The sequence below is a fragment of the Podarcis filfolensis genome (genome assembly GCF_964270895.1).
Source record: "Podarcis filfolensis genome assembly, chromosome: 1".
Taxonomy (NCBI): domain Eukaryota; kingdom Metazoa; phylum Chordata; class Lepidosauria; order Squamata; family Lacertidae; genus Podarcis; species Podarcis filfolensis.
Window position 1 is genome coordinate 124,221,182 of NC_139604.1, and position 22,595 is coordinate 124,243,776.

At 44.6% G+C, this 22,595-nt stretch overlaps 1 protein-coding gene across 1 annotated transcript in view; it reads left to right on the top strand.

The window, feature by feature from the left end:
• AKT1 (AKT serine/threonine kinase 1) overlaps window positions 1–22,595 on the top strand; it is a 111,297-nt gene that overhangs the window by 12,659 nt on the left and 76,043 nt on the right. The window contains exon 2 of the mRNA XM_083616809.1: window positions 6,061–6,222. Within this exon, the coding sequence (XP_083472935.1) occupies window positions 6,177–6,222 (46 nt within the window). The 5' untranslated portion in view covers window positions 6,061–6,176. The remainder of the gene's footprint in view (window positions 1–6,060; window positions 6,223–22,595) is intronic.

Below are 22,595 nucleotides of genomic sequence, written 5' to 3' on the forward strand. Positions count from 1 at the left end.
GTCCAGCCCTGTGATGTGGGCTTCTTAGAAAATGTTGAATTGAAACATTCCCTGCAGGAAAAAATATTCCCACGCATATCAGAGTAACTTTCATTGGAAATTCTTCTGATGTCCTTGATTGGCCTTTGGCTGGTGCGTTAGGATTTGAGGTGGGTCGCAACAGCAGCACTACCAGCATACAAATATGGGATAAAAAAAGAAGAGAGAAGTGGATCCCCCAAAGTAACCGTATTTTTCTGTGTTTTTTTGCTTTTAAAATGTAGGCAGAAATTGGGGGTCGTCTTATACATGGATAGTGAATGCAGAGGGGGGTGAGTGAGTGATTGGCGGTGGCGACCCCCCCAAAGCGCAACAACTCAGGGGACATCTCCCCCCCAAAAAAGTTCAGCCAAAATATTATTTTCTTAATTTTGGCTTCTAAAAAATAGGGGTCGTCTTATACATGTGGGTGTCTTATACACGAGAAAATACGGTATGTTTTGGTTGAAGGTGGGTCTATAAAGGTGGACTACTGCCCTTGCAAGAAATCTATTTTAGCATGTTTATTTTGCTTATATTTAGTAAAGCCAAAAGCTTTGAAACGGCAATGATTTCCTAATACTGTATTGGCAGTAGGTTCACAGTTACTAATTAGTTCATGACATTTGTGTGTGTGGGGGGGGGGAAATCACCCCCCACCAAGTAAAAGCCCTGGAACTTTTTGTACCCCACACCTCTGCCATTTGTGTCTGAGCTGACCCTGCTGGTGTGTTTAGTCCGGTTGGCCAATGTGAGAACAGGATGTTGGACTTGGTTGGCGGGCCTTTGCTCTGAACCCGCAGGCTCTTGGGATGTGATGGTGACCACTGGTAGCTTTTAAAAGGGACTAGGAACAGCTTCCTCCAACATGGCACCCTCCTGATGTTGCTGGACTCTACCTTCCTATCAGCATGGAGTGTAGTTCAGCAACATTTGGAAGGCCCCAGGTTCCCCCATCCCTGGTCTGAGTAGCTTGAATGGTCTCTTGCACAAGAGAGACGTGTTGCTGGTTCTCGCTTTGCAGGAAGGACTGTGACTGGCACAAAAATGCTGTGGGTTTTTACTAGATTAGGGCACAGTGTTGGGCTAGATGAGGACCAATAAACTTGAGCTTGAACCTTGGAAAGGGGGAGGCACTATGGGTTTGGGGTGCCTGCACCTGGGAGATTGGCCAGCTGCCTGTTCTGGATGGCGTTGGTCTCCCTCTGAAAGAACAGGTTTTGGGGTGCCTGAATCCATCTTGGTCAGGTAGCCTCAGTGGCTTGGGATGGAGAGTTTTGCTTGCTAAGTGACCTGCATGGAATTCCTTTTTGCCTATGGCTACCAGCCCTAGTGTTTGAATGCATCACTTGACTTTACTTGTATCCAGGTGGATTCGGTTGATATAGCTTGTGTGAAAGTCACTGCTTGTTTTTGCAAATGGGACCTGTTGTTGTGGTCTTCAGACGGTGAACACATCGCCATGTGGGTGAACCAGTGCAATGAAAAAAATGTGGGGGGAATGGTACTTAGAATAAGCTTGGAAAGAGTGAAAAGCAGTTTGAAATTCTCTGTAGGGGTGTGCGTGCATTTTCTGCCTTCCTAACAGACTTTGTTTTTCTTCCTCAATCAATTTGCATACATTTGCATTCACTTGTGCCAACTTTCCTTATAGGAAAATTAGCTACAGCTACAGCTAGAGCCAGGAATTGGGAGTTGCTAAGGTGCTGTTATGTGTGCTTTGTTTTGTTTTGAATCGTCATCTTGACTTAGTAACTATGGGGAAAGGATCCTCTTTCTCTGTTCTGGCTGTGTTCTAAACTGTACTCACTTTTAATAGTAAATGTTGCATACGAATTGGAACCAATCGTTAAAAACACCAGTACAGTCATACCTCATGTTGAGTTCCGCTCTTGTTACGGACTTTCAACTTATTAATGTGGCAAACCTGGAAGTGTTTACTTCCGGGTTCGCTGCCTGCATATGCGCGGAAGTGATTTGCATGCTTTGCGCATGCGCAGTAGTGATTTGCATGCTTTGCGCATGCGCAGAAGTGCTCGATCACGCTATGCACATGCGCAGAAGAGGCGCTCTAGTTGCGGACTTTTCGGGGTGCAAACGGCACCCCGAAACGGATTAAGTCCGCAGCTAGAGGTAGCACTGTAATAACAACAAGCAGTTCATAATCGCCTGCAGCAGAAAATGAAAGCAACCAGTCCAGTACCATCTGCAAAATCCAGTACCTTTTATAGACTGTGGCCGTTTCTGATTATCGTACCTTGGCATGGTGCTTCATTTGTCATGTGCTTCATCTGCCTCCAACCCATTTCCTCCTTCCCTTTTTTGGAGTGCCGCAAAAAGTTGGGAAGTCTTAACTGCAGTTTCCCAGAACATCTTAAACCAGTGTTTAAATTTGGTTAAAAATCTGGCTTGCTTCTGAATCTGGTAACCACAGTTTCTCAGTTCTAACACAATGGGAAACTCTGGTTGATTGTAAATTTTCTAGGTTAATTGCAGCGCACTTGGGGAGGGGAAGGGGCTGCATGTGTAGACGCAAGATTCTTCACATTTCTGGTTGTTAAGCGGTGATGGGGATTTCCTAGGAAATTTTGAGTTGGGAAATTTTCCTGTGTGAATTAGAGCTGTTTGCTGCAGAAACAGTTACCGGTATTTTGTGTGTATTGGATAGCTTTCTGGTGGCATACAATGATGTAATTTAGCATGTCTATCTTACTTAGCTTAAACAAAACTTAAAAGTTTTGAAACCGCCAAACTCTCTTAATATTTTTTTGCGGGTGGCATCCATGCATTGTCACCAATGAACTTACGAAATGGGAAAATTGCCAGTGGAAAAATAAAGCACCACTAGAAAAGTTTCTGTTTCAGAAAATGTTCAGCCAAGGTATAATTGAACTGATTGGATACCAGCCTAAATTGACAAGGCTGAATCCAGCCTCTCAGGGTTTGAATCTTCTGAATTTATCAGTGACCGTAGACTAGCGGTGGTCAGCTGTGGCCCAGGTGTTGTTGAAGTCCAGCTCCCATCATCTCTGGCAGTTGACCACTGACCATGCAGACTGGGGCTTAGGGAAGTTGTAGTATCCAGAGTGCCACACGTTCCCTATCTCTGTCCAGGGCAAACCAGCTCCACTTTTCCTCTGATCTCCATCGGCAGTATGGGAATAAGGGTGCCACCACTGGCAAGGCTCTGTTAGATGTTGAAGACAATCCTAGCTAGGATGGATTTAGTGCCCATAACACTTCTGTGTTGGATAACCGTGAATGCGAAGGTTAATAATAATAATAATAATAATTTTTTATTTGTACCCTCCCATCTGGCTGGTTTCCCCAGCCACTCTGGGCAGCTTCCAACAAAGCCCAAAAATACACTAAAATGTCACACATTTTTATATATGGGAAAAGAGCATAGCCTTAAGCAGTTTTAGAAAACAACTCTCTCAGTACAGTAATGATTTTCTCACAAATCAGAGGAGATGGATGTGGCTTTGCCTGGTTTAAGCTTTTGTACTTAGACTTAAAATTACGGGGACAGTTCCTGGTGGAATCTCAGAAACCAAAAAGAGTGGGGTGGGAAACAGCTGAGCAGGGACTCTGGTGGTCAGGGCGTGGTGTTTTGGGAGCTACCAGAGCTTCCTGCCCCTCCCCATGAATCACAGTAGAAAAAAATATATGTTTTTTATTATTTATTTCAACTATTTATAGGAACGTAGGAAACTACCTTAACATTGAGTCAGACCTTTGGTCCATCCCAGCTTAGTACTGTCTACACCAACTGGCAGCAGCTCTTCAGAATTTAAGGCAGACCACCATCCAGGTTCTCTCTGGAGATGCCAGAGTTGGACCCTGGATCTTCTGCTTGCAAGGGAGATGCTGTGTGTGTGTGTGCATGTGCGCACCTACACACACACACACTTTATACTGCTTTATCATCTTTCTAAGTGGTTATCAACCAAATTTCTAAGTGGGTTAGGTAAAAATTAGAAAAACCTTCAGTGGATAAAATATTAAATTAGTCATAATAGCATATTAAATTTGTGCAAAGTAAGCAAGCATATGGGAATTATTGCACAGTCAAACAGGTTGCAGAGTCCCAGCTTTCCTAGTGTATTTTTAACGATGTGCAGTGCACGTTTGTACACAAATCTGGGTGTTCTTCAAAGTCTCCACTGTCCATACCTTCCTCCCCACCCCGGCCCGTTCCCAGGATCTGTGCTGATTCACCTCTCCATATCTGTTCCTCAATTCCATCCCAGGGGGAAAAAAGACAAATCATTTGACTTTGGAATCTCATTGGTGTGTGTGTGTGTGTGTGTGTGTGTATGTGTGCGTGTGTGTTTCACTTGCAAATGTGCTGAAAGTAAACATACACTAGTTTAATCTTCATGTTTCTGGGCTCTATTGGTATAGAGTCCAAGCAGTCCTGCTGTGCTTAAACATATGCTATCTAATGTGGCAAGTGACTCATTGCTTGGTTTTTGTGTGGCTTTGAATGGCAGGTGAGGGTTCTGGGTTTTGTTTTGTTTCTTAAGCCGATTTCTGAAAACAATTTTTTCGTGACTGTTGACAGCTTTGCAGCACCTAATGGATAAGATCACAAGCTGACAACGGATGCTGAAACTTCAGTGGTATTGTTTTACCTCTCTATTTCCAAGTACAGAAAGAATAAAGTTGCATCGTAGTCATATTGTATTGTTTTATTGTTGTTAGCCGCCCTGAGCCCAGCTTCGGCTGGGGAGGGCGGGATATAAATAAAATTTATTATTATTATTATTATATTGGGACTGGGCCACTTCCCGGTAGATTACTGAAAGGGACCTGGCAGCTGAAACGCATCAGGGAGATGGATTCTAACCTAACGTTTTTGCCCACAGGGTAGCATTCATTTCTCCAAAGAGACTTACGCGTTGAGTTTTCTTTTTTTGGGGGGGGGGTAAAGGGACCCCTGACCATTAGGTCCAGTTGTGACCGACTCTGGGGTTGCGGCGCTCATCTTGCTTTATTGGCCGAGGGAGCCGGTGTACAGCTTCCAGGTCATGTGGCCAGCATGACTAAGCCGCTTCTGGCGAACCAGAGCAGCGCACGGAAACACCGTTTACCTTTCCGCTGGAGCAGTACCTATTGATCTACTTGCACTTTGACGTGCTTTCGAACTGCTAGGTTGGCAGGAGCAGGGACCGAGCAACGGGAGCTCACCCTCTTGCGGGGATTCAAACCGCCGACCTTCTGATCGGCAAGTCCTAGGCTCTGTGGTTTAACCCACGGGGGTGGGGAGGGGAGAGGAAATGCTTCAGGTCTGAATGCTTCTCCCTGCAAATCCTTGCTTTGTGAAAGACTAGAATTGGTGGGTGCAAGGTTAGGCAAGTGCCCTTCTGCCTGATTTGCCCCACTCTGTAATCTATGGGTCCCCAGTGTGCTGCCTAAAGGGCACTTCGTTGGCGTCCACCAGTAGTTGAGATTCCTGCATTGCAGGGGGTTGGACTAGATGACCCCTGGGTCCCTTCCAACTCTTAAGGTTCTGTGATTTAAAACACACCGGGAACCTTCCAGCAGGGCAGTTGATGGTTGATGGCCCTGTTGGGTGAGTGAGGAATCTAGCCTTGAGCAAGCATTACTGACCATTTCTCATTTGCTTTGGCAAAGTTTAAATGCTGGGCCAATGTTAAAATTCGTTCCTAGGGAAATCTGCAGTTTTTCCAGTACAAGGTCTTAATTCCAGAGGTCTCTCCTCTCTCTGGCTGATACGGTCTGTGCTCGTATCGAGGCTTCTTCTGTATTTTGCCTGACCGCTTGAACACGCAGGAATCCCCAAACAATTATGTCAGCTTCCCCTGTTTGCATTGGGGCGGTTCTCCTTCTCTGTTTTCGTGTGTATTTTCCATTGCATCGTGTGTGTGTGTGTGTGTGTGTGTGTGTGTGTGTGTGTGTTTGTGTTTGTTTAACCAAAAGAGCTTGGGTCCTGGCTCTGTATTTATAATGGTCTTTGCATCTTTGGGTTAATCGATGTTGCCTTGTTTTTCACCCACCCCCCACCTTATCTTTCAGGAATAGCTGAGAAAGGAGAAAGAGGAAGACGGGGAGAAAGAACTCAATTTCTGTGCACCGCTGTGGGCAAACGTCTGTCTGGATTCCATTGCTAGGTCGAGGGGGAATTTGCCATTATGAATGAAGTTGCAATAGTGAAAGAGGGCTGGCTCCACAAACGAGGTAAGTACTGTCCCCTCTCCCCTTCTCCACCTTTGCTGAAGCTAAGTAGTTCGGGGTCAGTGCCTGGATGTGGGATAACTTATGAAAGTCTCAAGTAAGCTGCCTTGGGTTCTTTGGTTGAGGTGTGTGATGATAGGAAAGTGAGACATCAGTGTAAGAAAACACCGTATTTTTCGCCCCATAAGACGCACCTGACCATAAGACGCACCTAGTTTTTAGAGGGGGAATGCAAGAAAAAAAAATTCTTTAAAGGGAGTGCTGAGCAGAGCCTGTATGCATCCCAGGCTCTGCTCAGCGCTCCCTTTCACGAGCCGCGTGGAGCATGTGTGCGGCGCTTGCAGGCTTTTCCTTGAGGAGGGAAAAGCCCCCAAGAGCCACACACACACTCCGCACGGCTCTTTAAAGGAGCACAGGTCTTGGGGGCTTTTCCGGGAGGTGGGGGAAGGGACTGAGGGGCTAAGCCAGAAGCTAGAACAACGAGAGGGAGCACTGTGCAGCGATCCCTCTTGCTTTTCTGACTTCCGGGATAGCTGCGCAGCCAGCATTCGCTCCATAAGACGCACACACATTTCCCCCCTTACTTTTTAGGAGGGGAAAAGTGCGTCTTATGGAGCGAAAAATACGGTAAATTAATAAAATACGGAGAAACATGGTCTATCTGAGCCACCCAGTGTAGGCCCCGCTATGCATTTAAAACAGTCATGGCTTCCCCCAGAGAATTCTGGTTGTACTGTTTTTTTGTTACGGGTGCTGCGAGTTGTATGGGGAACCCATTTCCCAGAGTTCCCTGGGAAGAAGGATTGATTGTTAAACCACTCTGAGAATTGTAGCTGTGTGAGCACTCCCCTAGTAACTCCCTTAACCAACTGCGGTTCCCAAGATCCTTTGGGGCTGTTTAAAGGGGTATGATATTGCTTTAAATGTGCAATGTGGATGGGGCCTTCAAATAGGGTTGCCATATTTCAAAAAGTTAAAATCTGAAATAGACAGTAGAAAAGGGGAACAGACAACAAAAGTTATTTAGCAGCTTTTGGGGGGACAAAGTTGTTGGGCTTTTTTTGCAAAAGCGCCAAAAAAATAATAATCAGCTTTTTGAGCTGTTTTTATAAACACTCGTCGAGCTCTAGACTTCTGACATGGGTTGCCGTGCATCCGTATTTTCCTGGACATTTTGGCGATTTTTGCCTGGACTCTGCTTGCGACGGCAGTATTCTGGATATGTCTGGGGAATTTGAACATATGGCAGCCCTACCTTTGAGGCTTCCAAATGTTTGTGTGAAGGGAGCTCACCAAAAGATGGATGTTTCTGGTTCTGTATGTAATGGTTACAGGTTTTGGGTTTGTTTTTTTAGAAAACTGACATACGCAAAATGCACAATGTCCAGAATTTTTGGCTGTACATTTGTGAGTTTGAATAGCACCTTCCTTTGAACGGCTCTAATCGTTCATGCGTTGTAACATGTCTCCTTTGGTGCAAAACATTGTGGGAGAATGTTGGTAAACGTATCTGACAGACTGTGCACTGGGAGAGATGCTTTTCTCTCTTACATACATAGTTCCGTGCTGCAGCCAATAACCCAATAGTGTATTCTTAGTGTATTCTTTTGAAGGAAGCTCATATCTAGTGCTGGAAGTGTTGAGGGCTTATTTCAGCAGCACATTTTGCAAAGTTCTTCCTGGGAGAAAAAGCGGTCATGTAAAGGTCCTTGATTAAGAATGACCACAAGCGATAGGAAAGACACAGGATGTTTGCAAACATTTGCAGGTGCAGTTGAGGGGTCTTGGTCACTTCAAAGCCCAGATTAGTAGGTTTTTGTACAAAATAATACCTGTGATGATGAAAGAAAAATAGACAGTTTTGTTGAGTTGATGAGGAATGTTCTAACAGGAAAAAACGCTTTAAAAATTCAGGTTTGTAAATGAATTTTGTCAATTGGTTGACTCCTGATACAATTTGTGCTGATGATTAAGGGAAGTGAGCGATTTTATCTCTTATGAAAATGTTAATTCTTAACCTGCGTCTCCCATCACATGATACCCAAGGCACTTTACAGAATGTGTAGGGTCTTGAATCAGTAAACGAGTGAAATCTTTTAAGTTTTTATCTAAAATCTATTAAATCACATTGCCAAACTACATTCTACTAACCCAGTAAACCCAGCAAAAAGTCAGTCTTTACTAGCCTGAATAGTTTATTGCTGAAGTCGTTCATACAAATGACACCTTTAGCTAGCTAAAAGCAGCTGGAATGAAAGAAAAGGGAAAGTTTCTTCTTACATGTTGGAGAAGCTCTGTTACTTTTCCTTCAGTAAATCAGGCGCATTTATAAGTACTGGCAACCGCAGATGAATAACAGGAGGTTTGTGCCTCATGTCTATATTTCTCTCTTACTGCTGTTTTTATTTTTTAAAGTCTCAGCCTGGCCTTTTTGATCCGGGAGAACACACACTAGGGGTGTTAATTGTAATTTTACCTAGAGTAGGAGTGGAGAACCTGAGGCCCTCCATATGTTGCTAGACTACAAATCCCATCAGTCGCAGCCAGCATGGCCAATGGTCACAGATGATGGGGCTTGTAGTCCCATCAGAATCCACTAGCTCCCTGTCGATTGTCTAGTGTGAAACCGTTGGTGAACAAGAAAGTTCAGAAGGGGAACAGTTTGGATGGCCCCAAGACACAGAGCAAGCAGTAGTCAGGGACTTACAAATGAGTAGCATGGGGAAGAGTGACCACTTTGATCTGCAGAACCGGCACTGTAAACAGATGCCACATAACACGCATTCCTAACTTGTAGGAAATCAATCTTTTAGTGTAGCAGAGCCTATGCTTTGGAGATCCATTCCTATTGACATCAGGCAGGCACCACCCCCTGTGCACTTTATGGTGCCTGCTAAAACATTTTTGTTTTAGGCAAGCCCATCCAGACATGACAATATTAATAATAATAATAATAATAATAATAATAATAATAATAATAATAATAATTTTTTATTTATACCCCGCCCTCCCCGGCCAGAGCCAGGTTCAGGGCGGCTAACACCAATAAAATTACAATAAAACATAATGGGGGGGGAACAAACAAAAAACCCCAATTTATTAAAATACGGGTTAAAATACAATTTAAAATGCAGCCTCATTTTAATAGTAGCCCATAAATCAAAACCATAAGGGGAGGGAAGCATAAGGGTCAGACTGAGACCAAACCAAAGGCCAGGCGGAACAGCTTTGTCTTGCAGGCGCTGTGGAAAGATGTCAAGTCCCGCAGGGCCCTAGTCCCTTGTGACAGAGCGTTCCACCAGATTGGAGCCGCAGCCGAAAAAGCCCTGGCCCAAGTTGAGACCAATCTAACCACCTTGCGGCTTGGGACCTCCAAAGTGTTGTTATTTGTGGACCTTAAGGTCCTCTGCGGGACATACCAGGAGAGGCGGTCCTGTAGGTATGAGGGCCCTAGGCTGCCTAGGGCTTTAAAGGTCAAAACCAGCACCTTAAACCTGACCCTGTACTCCACCGGGAGCCAGTGCAGCTGGTAAAGCACTGGATGAATGTGATCCCGCGGCAAGGACCCTGTAAGAAGCCTCGCTGCAGCATTCTGCACCCGCTGGAGTTTCTGGGTCAGCTTCAAGGGCAGCCCCGCGTAGAGCGAGTTACAATAATCAAGCCGTGACCGTCACATGTATCACTGTGGCGAGATCAGGGCGAGAAAGGTAAGAGACCAACTGCTTGATATGTAGAATGTGGACGTGTGCTTTCCTCTGGTTTTGGGTGTCAAGGAGCCTTGGTTGGCCTCAGATAGCTGGGTTGACTAGCCCTATGGAGCATCGTCTGTCTCGGAAAGGGGCCCACCTCTTGCCCACAGAACACCCAGTGTTCAAAATTCCCCAGGCGCGTTTTGCTACTGGCACAGGTCCACCTGTGGCTACGTGGAGATTTCTGGGCGCCAGGTTGGTGGCCACAGTTTAAAAATCTCTGCCTTAGTCGTTGTTAATACCATTTCCATTTCCACTGTGTTTCTCCTTGCATACTGAATTGTTGCAGGAGCAAGCTACAGTCAAGCAATGTAGTTGAGATCATGGAATTGTAGAATCGTAGCGTTGCAAAAAGGACCCCAGCGGTCATCTAGTCTAACCCTCTGGCGAATAGGCATTCCGTTGTGGTCACCGTCACCCACGTTTAAGGTGCTGTTTGGCACCTAGCTTATATATCTGAGTTTCTAACACTGCATGTTTATGGAAAACCCAGCATTAAGTCATAGGCTATCAACCCCCGTGGTGAGCTCTTATTCTGAGAGTTAATGAACTTTAGGGTGGGATTTGAACCCAGTTTTTCCAAGTCATGATCTAGTGCACTCTCAGTATTATGCTCTTCTGCTTTTTCCCAAGCTTTGCCTCGGAGACTGCACATGCTCACTTAACTCTTGTTCCTGGTTTCAGCAGCAACTTGTCCTGCAATATGATTTTTAAATTTTGTGCTCACACCGTCAGGAGTTGTGGCCTGCGTTTACCTTTTGTTTTGTTTTTTGGCTGTTTTTCTAACTGCGCCTTTTTAATAGCGGCTTTCCGTTCACAACAATGGCTGTGTAAAAATATACTTGGAGTGCAAAAAAACAAAAACAAGAACCTGGCTGGCTTTTGAAAAGAGCATCAAGGTTTTCAAGTGCACCGACCACAGGATGTTTCCAAAACCAGTGTCTGATATTTTGAGCTTGTGAAACATGCTCAGGCTATAATTACAACAAGGAAAGCTTACAGAAAGAAAATACAGATTATGAACTGTGGGTTGTATTCAGTGTTGGTCATGCTTAGAGTAGACTGCTTGAAATGAATGGACAAGGCTAACTCGGTTCCATTAGAATTAATGGGTAGAACTTACTTGGCTGCAGCTCTGTATGTTTGTTAAAATTATCTCCCTTTGAAAGGAAAACAAACCAGTGAACTGAGCCACTTGCGCTTCATTTTTTTAAGATGCCCTCATCTGAACAGTATAGCGTATTTGCTGTTTTAATTGAGTTCTTCATCCAGTTACAGCTATATTTAGAGAGCTGCTACGGTTTACAATTTGGGTTGCAAAATGCTTTGGAACTCTTGTGAATGGGAGGCACTTAAGCTTTTTGTATATAGGGCAGATGTGGGGAACCTTGAGGCCTCCAGATGTTGCCGAACTACAATTCCCATCATCCCTGGCCATTGGCTTTGCCAGCATGGGTTGATGGCAGTTAATAGTAATATCTTTATTGTCATTGTACAACCTGTGTTCTGGTTCAGCAACATTTGCAGGGCGAAATGTTCCCCACATGAGTGTTGGTACTTAATGGACTAGCATGCGGAACTCACTTTTTAAAAAAAATACTTTTTAGTATGTGGCTCAAAGACATACAAGCTTCAGGACCAAACTATGTTTCCCAAGCTCCTCTCTGGAGCCTCATCAAGTTTCTAGTTCTCATTGTTGTGCAAGTTACAGTGGTAGCTCAGGTTACATACACTTCAGGTTACATACGCTTCAGGTTACAGACTCCACTAACCCAGAAATAATGCTTCAGGTTAAGAACTTTGCTTCAGGATGAGAACAGAAATCGTGCTCCGGCGGCACGGCGGCAGCAGGAGACCCCATTAGCTAAAGTGGTGCTTCAGGTTAAGAACAGTTTCAGGTTAAGTACGGACCTCCGGAACGAATTAAGTACTTAACCTGAGGTACCACTGTACTTCAAAAATCGAGGATAGTACGCTGGAAGGATATTTGTTTGTGCTGTAAAATCTAACTTTTTTATTTTCTAAGCTTTCGTGAGAGGCGGCTGCTCATACCCATTGGTTAGTAACTATTCAAGTTAGTAAGTTGAAAACTCATCGGACAACTTGGCTTGCCCCCATCTGCCAGAAGATTGATCGGCCATGTGAATTTCATATCTGAGTTCAGTATTGCAGTGGCTGTGTACCTCTAAGCACATTGCAGAATTATATTTTGGAGTGCAGCCGTATTAAGAGGTTTCCACTGTGGCCTCCCATGTGCTTTTCCCCTGCACTAAATGGAGAAATGAAATGAGACTCCTTCCTCTATGTCTGTCTTGGTAGTTCCTGGCAGAGGCATGAGTCAGTCACTTAAAGGAAGTGCTACTTCCAGGACAGCAGATGTTTCGTTTGTGGAAAGACCAGTCATCTCCCTGACCTCAAGCCAGAAGCTTGCAGATCTCATGAATGAACTCTTCAGCTTTCAATGGGTGTTGAGTAGCCCTGTGACCCTAATTGCAATAGCCCGGGGTTTAGTCATCTGCAAATACAGCAGCAGCTATTACCAATAACTTCCTCTGTCTCTCTTGGGGAATGCAGAGCGCAAGAAAAGCGCATAGCAGAAGCTGTGACAAGGGGAAGGGAGGGTCAGCATTGCCAGGAGCATAGTATGTTGCCTTGTACAGGGCCAGACCATTGCCCCATCTAGCTCAGTATTTACCTACACTGACTGGCAGATGCTCTCCAGGGATTAAACCTGTGAGCTTCTGTGTGCAAAAGGACCTGCTCTGCAACTGGGCAATAGCTCTTCCTTGTCATGACCACAAGTTGCGGGGAAAACATTTCTCTGTGTCCCGGTGTGCATATTACCTAAAATATTACCTGCGGTAAGAGGGAGGTGTGGTGATGGTTGGAGGTGCTGCGTTTGATTTTACAATTCTGTGTATCCCAATGTCGTATTTTTAGATGGCACCAAAATGTTGGAACGTCTTCCCTGGATAAGTTCTCGGCTTCCTTTTCCTGCTGCCCCTGGTGCTATGTGGGCAGAAGCTCCTGGTTCAGTCCCTAGCATTGCCAAGTAGGGATGAAAATTATGGAGAGCTGAATGCAGTCACTGTAAGCAGTACAGAACTAGATTGACCAACAGTCTTCACTCCATATTAGAGTTCGGTTTTTGTTTTAAGCATTTAAAAAAGCACATTGGAAGCATTTACAGTGGTACCTTGGGTTAAGTACTTAATTCGTTCTGGAGGTCCATTCTTAACCTGAAACTGTTCTTAACCTGAAGCACCACTTTAGCTAATAGAGCCTCCTGCTGCCGCCGCACCGCCAGAGCACGATTTCTGTTCTCATCCTGAAGCAAAGTTCTTAACCCGAGGTACTATTTCTGGGTTAGCGGAGTCTGTAACCTGAAGCGTATGTAACCTGAAGCGTATGTAACCCGAGGTACCACTGTATTGAAAGGTGGGCTACAAACAATTTAATTAACGAACAAGGCACACTCTTCGAATGTAAACTCTCTGCAAATCAAAAACACAGTCCAGTAAAAAATTAGGCAAATGCTTGATGGTGGTGGGGAATGGTAAGTGCAGAACGTTTTTGAGGACAAGTTTATAAAGGTGGCAATGGGAGGCTGAATGCATTATTTATTTCATAAGATTTTTATACTGTGTGATAGAAGACAAACAAAACAAAACAAAAACAAAAGCAGCATTCATTAGATTATATCCCACCTTTACTCCAAGGAGCTCAAGCTGGTGAACATGGTCCCTCTGGCCATTTTTGTGCTGACAACACCCCTGCAAGGTAGGCTAGGCAAGACTGAGTGATAGTGGCTGGGCCTTCATTAGAGTGGTGGTTAGAATCTGGGTCCAATCCTGATGCCAAAGAATTCTCCTTGTTGCCATTAGCAACAGCATCTCTCCATGTGTTTGTGAGAGTGTGCAAAATCAATATTGTGTGATCTCCACAATCGGAACCAGCAGGACATTGTTGACTTACCGTGGTAAGCATAAGGTTGATAGGGGTGGCTGTGTGTCTCATGTTGTGTTACGACACACTTCCTATAGCAGTCATTTTGTGTTACTGCCCCCACCCTCCCAGCCGCATAGCTGCTATTTTATGACCGGCGCTTTCAGAACACTCTCAAAATTCAAAATGTGCCCATTGGTCCAGAAAGGTTGGCGACCATGTGATAGTCTGACACTGAGACGTCAAAGTTGAGTTTAAGTGAAAATGCCCATGCCCTCTTTTAACGAAACAAAGACCTGGAATTAACAGCTCATGTAGGGAATTATATAATGAAATGCAACAGTTAGGGTTGTGGGAAATGCAAGGGAACCATGATAAGCTGACTTAATCACCCAAGATCTCCTTGTAGCAACATTGACTTTCATGTGTGGGTGGGGCGCTTGGGGTGGTGGGGAGGTCATTCTTCAGTCAGTATGTGGGGCAGAGAACCTATCCGTGTGGTCGGAAGAAGAGAAAGGAGTTGTGCTGAATGCAGTAGAAGACTGATCTTGTGGCTTTGTTGCTCTTCTGTTTCAACCGTCAAATCGACCTTTTTGGTGGTGGGCAGGATGCTGGGAGATCTCAACTGAGGGCCAGTTCACAGAATGATCTGGTCATGGCTTGGCTTGATGCATCAGGTTTTGTAGTGAAGGGTAACTCTTGTCAAAAACTTCTGCTTAACCATTGGAGGTAGTCGATGTTGGCAAGGACATACCTCAACTGCTGTCTTTATGCATACCCCTAATGGAAGGGGTGGGTAACCCTTGGCCCTCCAGATGTTGCCAGACTCTTAACTCCCACCCTCCCCACTCAGCGTAACCAGTGATCAGGGTGGTGAGAGTTGTACAACTTCTGGAGGACCGCAGTATCGTATGGTGCCAGTAATATCTGCACCAGGGATGGGGAACCTCTGGCCCTCAACTGCAAATCCCATAATCTCTTGACTGTTGGCCATGCAGGCTGAGGCATGTTGGGAGTTAGATTCCCAACAACATCTGGTTCCCTATCCCTGTCTTATGACCTGAGCCAATGGATCTTTCTCTTTTATCTGTTTTGCCGTAATTCCTTCCTTCCAACTCCAGTTGGCTGGTACTGTGTCATGCCATGGGCCAAAGAATGTATACACCCTCTACATCAGGGTTTCCCAAACTTGGGTTTCCTGCTGTTTTTTGGACTACAACTCCCATCATCCCTAGCAAGCAGGACCGATGGCTGGGGATGATGGAAATTGTAGTTCAAAACCAGCTGGCTCTACATCATGAAGACCACCATTTAAAGGCACAATACTATTCCTAAACAGTCATGTGAATGAGCAAAACACACGTAAACATTTGTGTTTTGCAACTGCATTTAAATAATAGTTTCAAAGAAGAAGACAGTCAGATAGGTTAAGGCTTAAATGAGCAAGTTAAGTCACGAAATATCTGATGCTGAGGGTAGCATTTAACACTGGACACAGAGGGAGACGAAGGACAGCCATCAATAGACACAGTCTACCTCAATTCTGAGACAAAAGGGTTTGGAGTCAATGTTGAGGCACTAAGGGCAGGGGTGGGTACACTTCAGATATGTTGGGTTTTCTCTGCCTTTTTCTAGAACGCCAAGTTTCACCAACCCCAGGTACAAAAGCCACAGAGTTAGAAGTAAAGAACAGGTTGCCTCCGAACACATTCTGATCCTAGGGTTTTGTTTTCAGTGTCAGAAGAGAATTCAGCTCGCTGTCCTTTCTCACAGAAGCCTGTTCCAGCTTAGCTTTTGTCTTTAAGAACGGTTTATGGTTTCAAGTCTCCTTCCTTGCAGACTACCCATTGGCATCTGATGGGCCCCTGTGAGAACAGGATGCTGGAAGAGGTGGGTCTTTGGTCTGATCCAGCAGGGCTCTTCCTATGTTCCTTTGTCCTTATGACTGCTGGATGTCCTCTGATTTTAATCGTCCTGTATTTTTTATTTGGTGTATCTTGTTATTGTACACCATCTGGGGACGCTTGCGTGACCAGCAGTAGATGTAATAAACAAATTTTCAGAGGGGCGAGTTATTTTGCTTTGGAGTCAGAAACCCTTGCTGATCGAATGCAAGCCACCCAGAGATCTACCAGCGCATCCTATCCTAACTTTTGCTGACCGGTAGGGTTATGCACTAACATAAGGCACTACACTTCACTCAGTGTTCGAAATTAGCCAGGCGCATTTTGCACCTGCTTATCGACCACTTGCGACCAAGTGAAGATTCCTGGGTGCTGGGACATCTCCACCATCTGGAGGTGCATGTCTGGGGATCATTGGACCAGGACTGTTTTCACACACGAATACCACATCCTGTAGATTTCTATCAGTTATATTTTATCTGCACAATCGGAATGAATTTCAGGTACCAAAATGCTTTTCCTGTGCAGCTTGAACAAGAGCGGTGAGCAACGTTATAGTTGTCGCTTGTCTTCACTCCACTGCCTTGCTCACAGTTGTGAAGAATATCCTTAACGTTATGAACGGTCTTGTGTCACCATTAAGAAAAAAGAGGTTGGAATCGGCCAATAAATATGTGGACTGTCCCTAGATCAAGTGACTTTTCTTCTTTAAGTTCTCAAAGCTCTTAACCTAGCTTAAGGTTGGCATCTGAACTAGCCAGATGGTTAACTGAGAATCAATCACACTCAGTCTTAAAATAGGACTTTAGAGTTGTCCTGCCCCAAAATGACAACTAGACGTTCTTTTTTGGCTACTGTAACCTTGGTTTAAGGAGCCATTTGGCGCCCAGCTTATATAATATCTGAGTTTCCAACACTGATCAAACCTAGACAACCTAGTGAACGTTCACATAGAAGAGGACAAAGACATCTTCTTTGCTGTTCCAGAGGGCAGGACTACATCTGATGGGCTTAAGCTGCAGGAGGGGTAGATCTTGGTTGAATGCAAGGAGAAATCTCTTGATGGCAAGACTGGACCACAAGGCCTTTCTAGCCCTGCATCTTGTTTCCAGTGGCCAAGCAGATACTTACAGAAAGCTTGTAGACAAGACATGAACACGATAGCACTTTCCTGCTCACGTGCCCTTAACTGGAAAGGGCAGGGGTGGTGAAGAGAAGGAATAAATTGCCTAGTTCTGTTTGCCTGTGTAGTCATGTGAGGTTTGATTTTTTAAAAAAACAAACAAACAAAATGGGATTGGAATATTTTCTTGTGCAAATTAGGCTAATTTGCATTGGAAGGTTTTCTGTTTGCATTGGAAAATTTTCTGCTGCCTTAGAGAGTGAACTAATTTAGCATGTTTGTTTTACTTTTATTTGGTAAACAAAGCTAAAAATAAAGCACACCATCTTAATTTATATTTGTTTTTATATGCACCAACATGGCACAAAGCATATGAAATTTTTTTTTGGGGGGGGGGAATAAAGGCGCGCTTAATATGGTTTAAATGTTAAATTGCGTAGGCAATTTTATTAGAATGCTTCTGAACGTTTAAAGTCAATGCTAGGCATGATTACCTGAGAAACATTAAGTACAACTTTGAAACTGCCAATATTGCCTAATATTTTATTCGCAGTTGCTGGTAAACTTTCTACCTCACGTTGTGTGATAGGACTCCTTTGCATCTATGCATTGTATAATCTGAAAACAGGATTATTATACAACTGTACTACAAGTATGGTAGTAGTTTTGCTACCTATTTGTTGTTTTTTAACATGCTAATGGGTTTTGTTTTTTGCAGAATGTATTTAATGGTAAATGTTTGGGTAGTGGCAGTCACTAGAGCAGTGATGGCCAGACTTGGCCCTCCAGTTGTTTTGGGACTACAACTCCCATCATCCCTAGCTAACAGGACCAGTGGTCAGGGATGTTGGGAACTGTAGTCCCAAAGCAGCTGGAGGGCCAAGTTTGGCCATCACTGCAGTAGGAAAATAAAGAGCGGCCAGCATGTTTTGGAAACCGAAGGATGAGTTTAGCTGTATACATTTGGTTGCTAACAACAACAACAACAACAACAACAACAACAACAACAACAACAACAACAACAACAACATTTCCAGTGCTTGAGAGCGAAGCAGTGGTCAAAAGGCCCTAGAATATTTTCTGAAGATATACAGTGCAGCTGCCCTACTGAAACTAAGTAGGCCAGGGTCATGTTAGCATCTGGGTGGCAGATCAACTGGGACTCGACTCTACACTCCATTGTGGATGGGCAGAATATAAATGCTGTGAAACTGTCGTGGGTTTTCTTTTTAAGTTAAAGGATACAGTCCCTGCCAGAAAGTGGCAGGCAGGTTGTTGTTGTTTAGACGTTTAGTCGTGTCCGACTCTTTGTGACCCCATGGACCAGAGCACGCCAGGCACTCCTGTCTTCCACTGCCTCCCTCAGTTTGGTCAAACTCATGCTGGTAGCTTCGAGAACACTGTCCAACCATCTCGTCCTCTGTCGTCCCCTTCTCCTTGTGCCCTCAATCTTTCCCAACATCAGGGTCTTTTCCAGGGAGTCTTCTCTTCTCATGAGGTGGCCAAAATATTGGAACCTCAGCTTCAGGATCTGTCCTTCCAGTGAGCACTCAGGGCTGATTTCCTTAAGAATGAATAGGTTTGATCTTCTTGCAGTCCATGAGACTCTCAAGAGTCTCCTCCAGCACCATAATTCAAAAGCATCAATTCTTCAACGATCGACCTTCTTTATGGTCCAGCTCTCACTTCCATACATCACTAGGTAGGCAGGCAGGTAATGGGGAGCTAAGCTAGTGAAATGCAGATTTAATAGGGAAAACATACTTGGGGAGGGATTCACCTAACTAATTTTGTCAGTGGAAGCCCTGCGCAAGGGCTTCTGCTTGCGCAACTGGGCTCCCCCCCCATTTCCCTCCCTTCATGCACCTCCCCTACAGAATTTGTTCTTGGGGCTCAATAAATATGGGGGTCAGAATATGGCTCTTGGGAGTCAATAGAACCCCCAGGACAGTGCACAGGAAAGGGGAGGGGAGATTCTTCTGTCTGGCAACCTGATAAGCTTGCACAGGCAAAGCATTTGTATGTGACGTTGAATTCCAAACTTAATTTCCAGCTTTTGACAATTTCTCCTTTTGGTGTGCAGAATTGGAATGTGCCTTGCCAAGGAGAGGATAGCTCAGTCGGAAGAGCATTAGACTCTGAATCTCAGGGTCGTGAATTAAAGCCCCACCTTGGGCGAAAGATTCCTTCATTGCAGCAGGTTTGGCTAGAATAGATTATCCTAAGGGTCCCTTCCAACTATGTGATTCTATGTAGTCTTACCTCTTCCTTTAAAACAGGATTATAGATTAGTTCTGGAAGAAACTCCAGAGTAGTCTCTGTCAACCTGGTGCTCTCCAGATGTTTTGAGCTGGGGATGATGGGAGTTGTAGTTCAAAACATCCAGAGGGCACCAGGTTGGTGAAGGCTGGTCTAGGCAAGTGCTCATTCTCAACCTTTTTGGTCTGGCAACCTACAAATCCAAATTTGCTTGTTATGATGACTCGTCAGATTATTGCCACGTGAATTGTGGACCTTAGGTCTTCAGCAGCTGTGTTTGGTGTGTTTTCAATTCTGTTGTTGTTTAGTCGTTTAGGTTGGATCTTCTTGCAGTCCATGGGACTCTCAAGAGTCTCCTCCAGCACCATAATTCAAAAGCATCAATTCTTCGGCGATCTGCGTTCTTTATGGTCCAGCTTTCACTTCCATACATCACTACTGAGAAAACCATAGCTTTTACTATACGGACCTTTGTTGGCAGGGTGATGTCTCTGCTTTTTAAGATGCTGCCTAGGTTTGTCATTCCTTTTCTCCCAAGAAGCAGGCGTCTTTTAATTTCATGGCTGCTGTCACCATCTGCAGTGATCATGGAGCCCAAGAAAGTAAAATCTCTCACTGCCTCCATTTCTTCCCCTTCTATTTGGCAGGAGGTGATGGGACCAGTGGCCGTGATCTTCGTTTTTTGATGTTGAGCTTCAGACCATATTTTGCGCTCTCCTCTTTTACCCTCAATAAAAGGTTCTTTAATTCCTCCCCACTTTCTGCCATCAAGGTTGTGTCATCTGCATATCTGAGGATGTTGATATTTCTTCCGGCAATCTTAATTCCGGCTAGGGATTCATCCAGCCCAGCCTTTTGCATCCAGCCCAGCCTTTCACTTCTAGTTGGCCCTATTTTATAACCGTCACTTGAGCCTTCAAAGCAAAAACTTTCTTAGCGCCCCTGTTAATATGCGCTTACAGAATTATTCACAGTTCCGTTTCTCAAAATGTGAGAACAGCAACCACCTGAATGCAGGATGTTCCTTCATAAATTGTGTTGTTGTGGAGATTAACTGAGGAGGGGGAGAGCCATGTATATAACCTTGAGCTCCTTGGAGGAAAAGGTTTGATATAAATGCAATAAATAAATAAGTTACAGGTTTATTCTAAAAACATGCATTTAGGCAGTGTTAAATATAATGAGCTATTAACAGTTTAAACATCTTTATTATTGATAAAGTCTATTTTGGCAAGTGTCAGTTGAATGGCTGAGATTGTATTTTGCCAACGAGTACCTTAGGGCAGAGGGACGTGGGTGGCGCTGTGGGTTAAACCACAGAGCCTAGGGCTTGCCGATCAGAAGGTCGGTGGTTCGAATCCCCATGACGGGGTGAGCTCCCGTTGCTCGGTCCCTGCTTCTGCCCACCTAGCAGTTCGAAAGCACGTCAAAGTGCAAGTAGATAAATAGGGACCGCTCCGGCGGGAAGGTAAACGGCGTTTCCGTGCGCTGCTCTGGTTCACCAGAAGCGGCTTAGTCATGCTGGCCACATGACTCGGAAGCTGTACACCGGCTCCCTTGGCCTATAGAGCGAGATGAGCGCCGCAACCCCGGAGTCGGTCACGACTGGACCTAATGGTCAGGGGTCCCTTTACCTTTACCTTTTTACCTTAGGGCAGATTGTTGTCAGATGCACTCTGTTGTTGTTGTTGTTGTTCTTCTTCTTCTTCTTCTTCTTCTTCTTCTTCTTCTTCTTCTTCTTCTTCCTCTTCTTCTTCCTCTTCTTCTTCTTCTTCTTCCTGCTGCTGCTGCTGCTGCTGTTATATTTTGTCTTTGTAGCAGTCAATGCTGGAAGACCTGTTTTGTAAAATTACGTACAGTACTATCAAACGTCAGCAGCACAGATACTGCTCCATCAGCAAGCTTCTGATACTCAGTGGTAGCCGCTAAAATTTGGTAACCGCATTTCCAAAAATTTATCTTTGTAGGTCTTACCGCATGACAATTCAATGAGTTCCTTCTTTTTTTGCAGACAAAGACAATTTCATGACATCAGTTGCAATTGGGTTTTGCTTGCACTCGCTCAGAAACCAGTAGGCAAATTTCCCATGTAGTAAATCCCAAGTGGCTGATGGTTGTTTGCTTAATGCTTGTTTGCTTAATGCTAGCTTTTAATCTCATACGGTTTATCTTCCCGTGAAACATGAAGTTCTGTCACGCATGGGAAAGTTATCTGTTGTTCCCTTTCAAACCCAAACTGCCCAGAGCTCCATTTTAATCATGAAAACTCCCAACTTCTGCTACGCGAGTAAAGAGGTTTCCGTCCTTGCCTCGTCAACTGATCCAGCTTAACCAAACGTGTTGGCAAGGTATACTGGTGTTGACCAAATGATTTGGAACGAGTCTCTGACCCCTCTGACAGCCAGAAAACCTCTGTGTGAAACAATAAGCATACACATTCGGAACCCATCTCTGAAAGTAAGATGTCACATAAAAGTGCATTGAAGCGAACTGGCTTTGATAAAGTTTATACTTGCCAACGCCTTTTTATGTCCTGCATGAAGTACTGCATCTAGCTCTTTGGCTGCCGATGCTTCACAATTTATGAAGCAGTGATAAGATACAGCATCGGGATCTATATTTATAACTCGCCGTACTAACCCTAAATGTTGACTTGCCATTGCTGCCACTCCATCTGTGGTGGCACCAACACACTTAAACTAGTCCAAACCACTTTCAGTTGCAAACGTCTCTTAACAATTGAGAATTTTTCTTCCGTGGTTTGTGTTGGCACCTCTGAAACTTGCTTCCTCAATAACCGCATTGACGGGATTAACAAAGCGTACCTAAATCATAAGTGTTGAGCAATTTGCAACATCAGCTGAGTCATCTCAACTGTATTGCAAAGTAGTTTTCAACATATATTGATTAACTGTTCATTCACAGTGCAGTGGATGCGTGGGTTGCGATTCGGTGCTTCTGCACATGTGCAAAGCGCGATTTAGCACTTCTGCGCATGAGCTATTGCCGAAACCCGGAAGTAACCCTTTCCGGTACTTGCGGATTTCGGCAGTCCGAAAAAACACAACCTGAAGCGTCTGTAACCTGAGGTATGACTGTATCTGGCATTGCAGAAATTCGATGACTGCTGGCATTATTCGAAAGAGGAATGACATGCATCTTGCTCACCATGTGCTCTCCTAAGACTTAGAATCATAGAATTGTAGAGTTGGAAGGGATCCCAAGGGTCATTTTGTCCAATTTCCTGCAGTGCAGGATTCTCATTTGTTTTCAACAGTGTCTGCAGCAGATGGCAAAATAAGCTCTTTGGCTGTAGTGTGTGGCTTCTTCACTCTTCCTGTAAGTAGTAAAAGGTAAAGGGTAAAGGGTCCCCTGACCATTAGGTCCAGTCGTGGA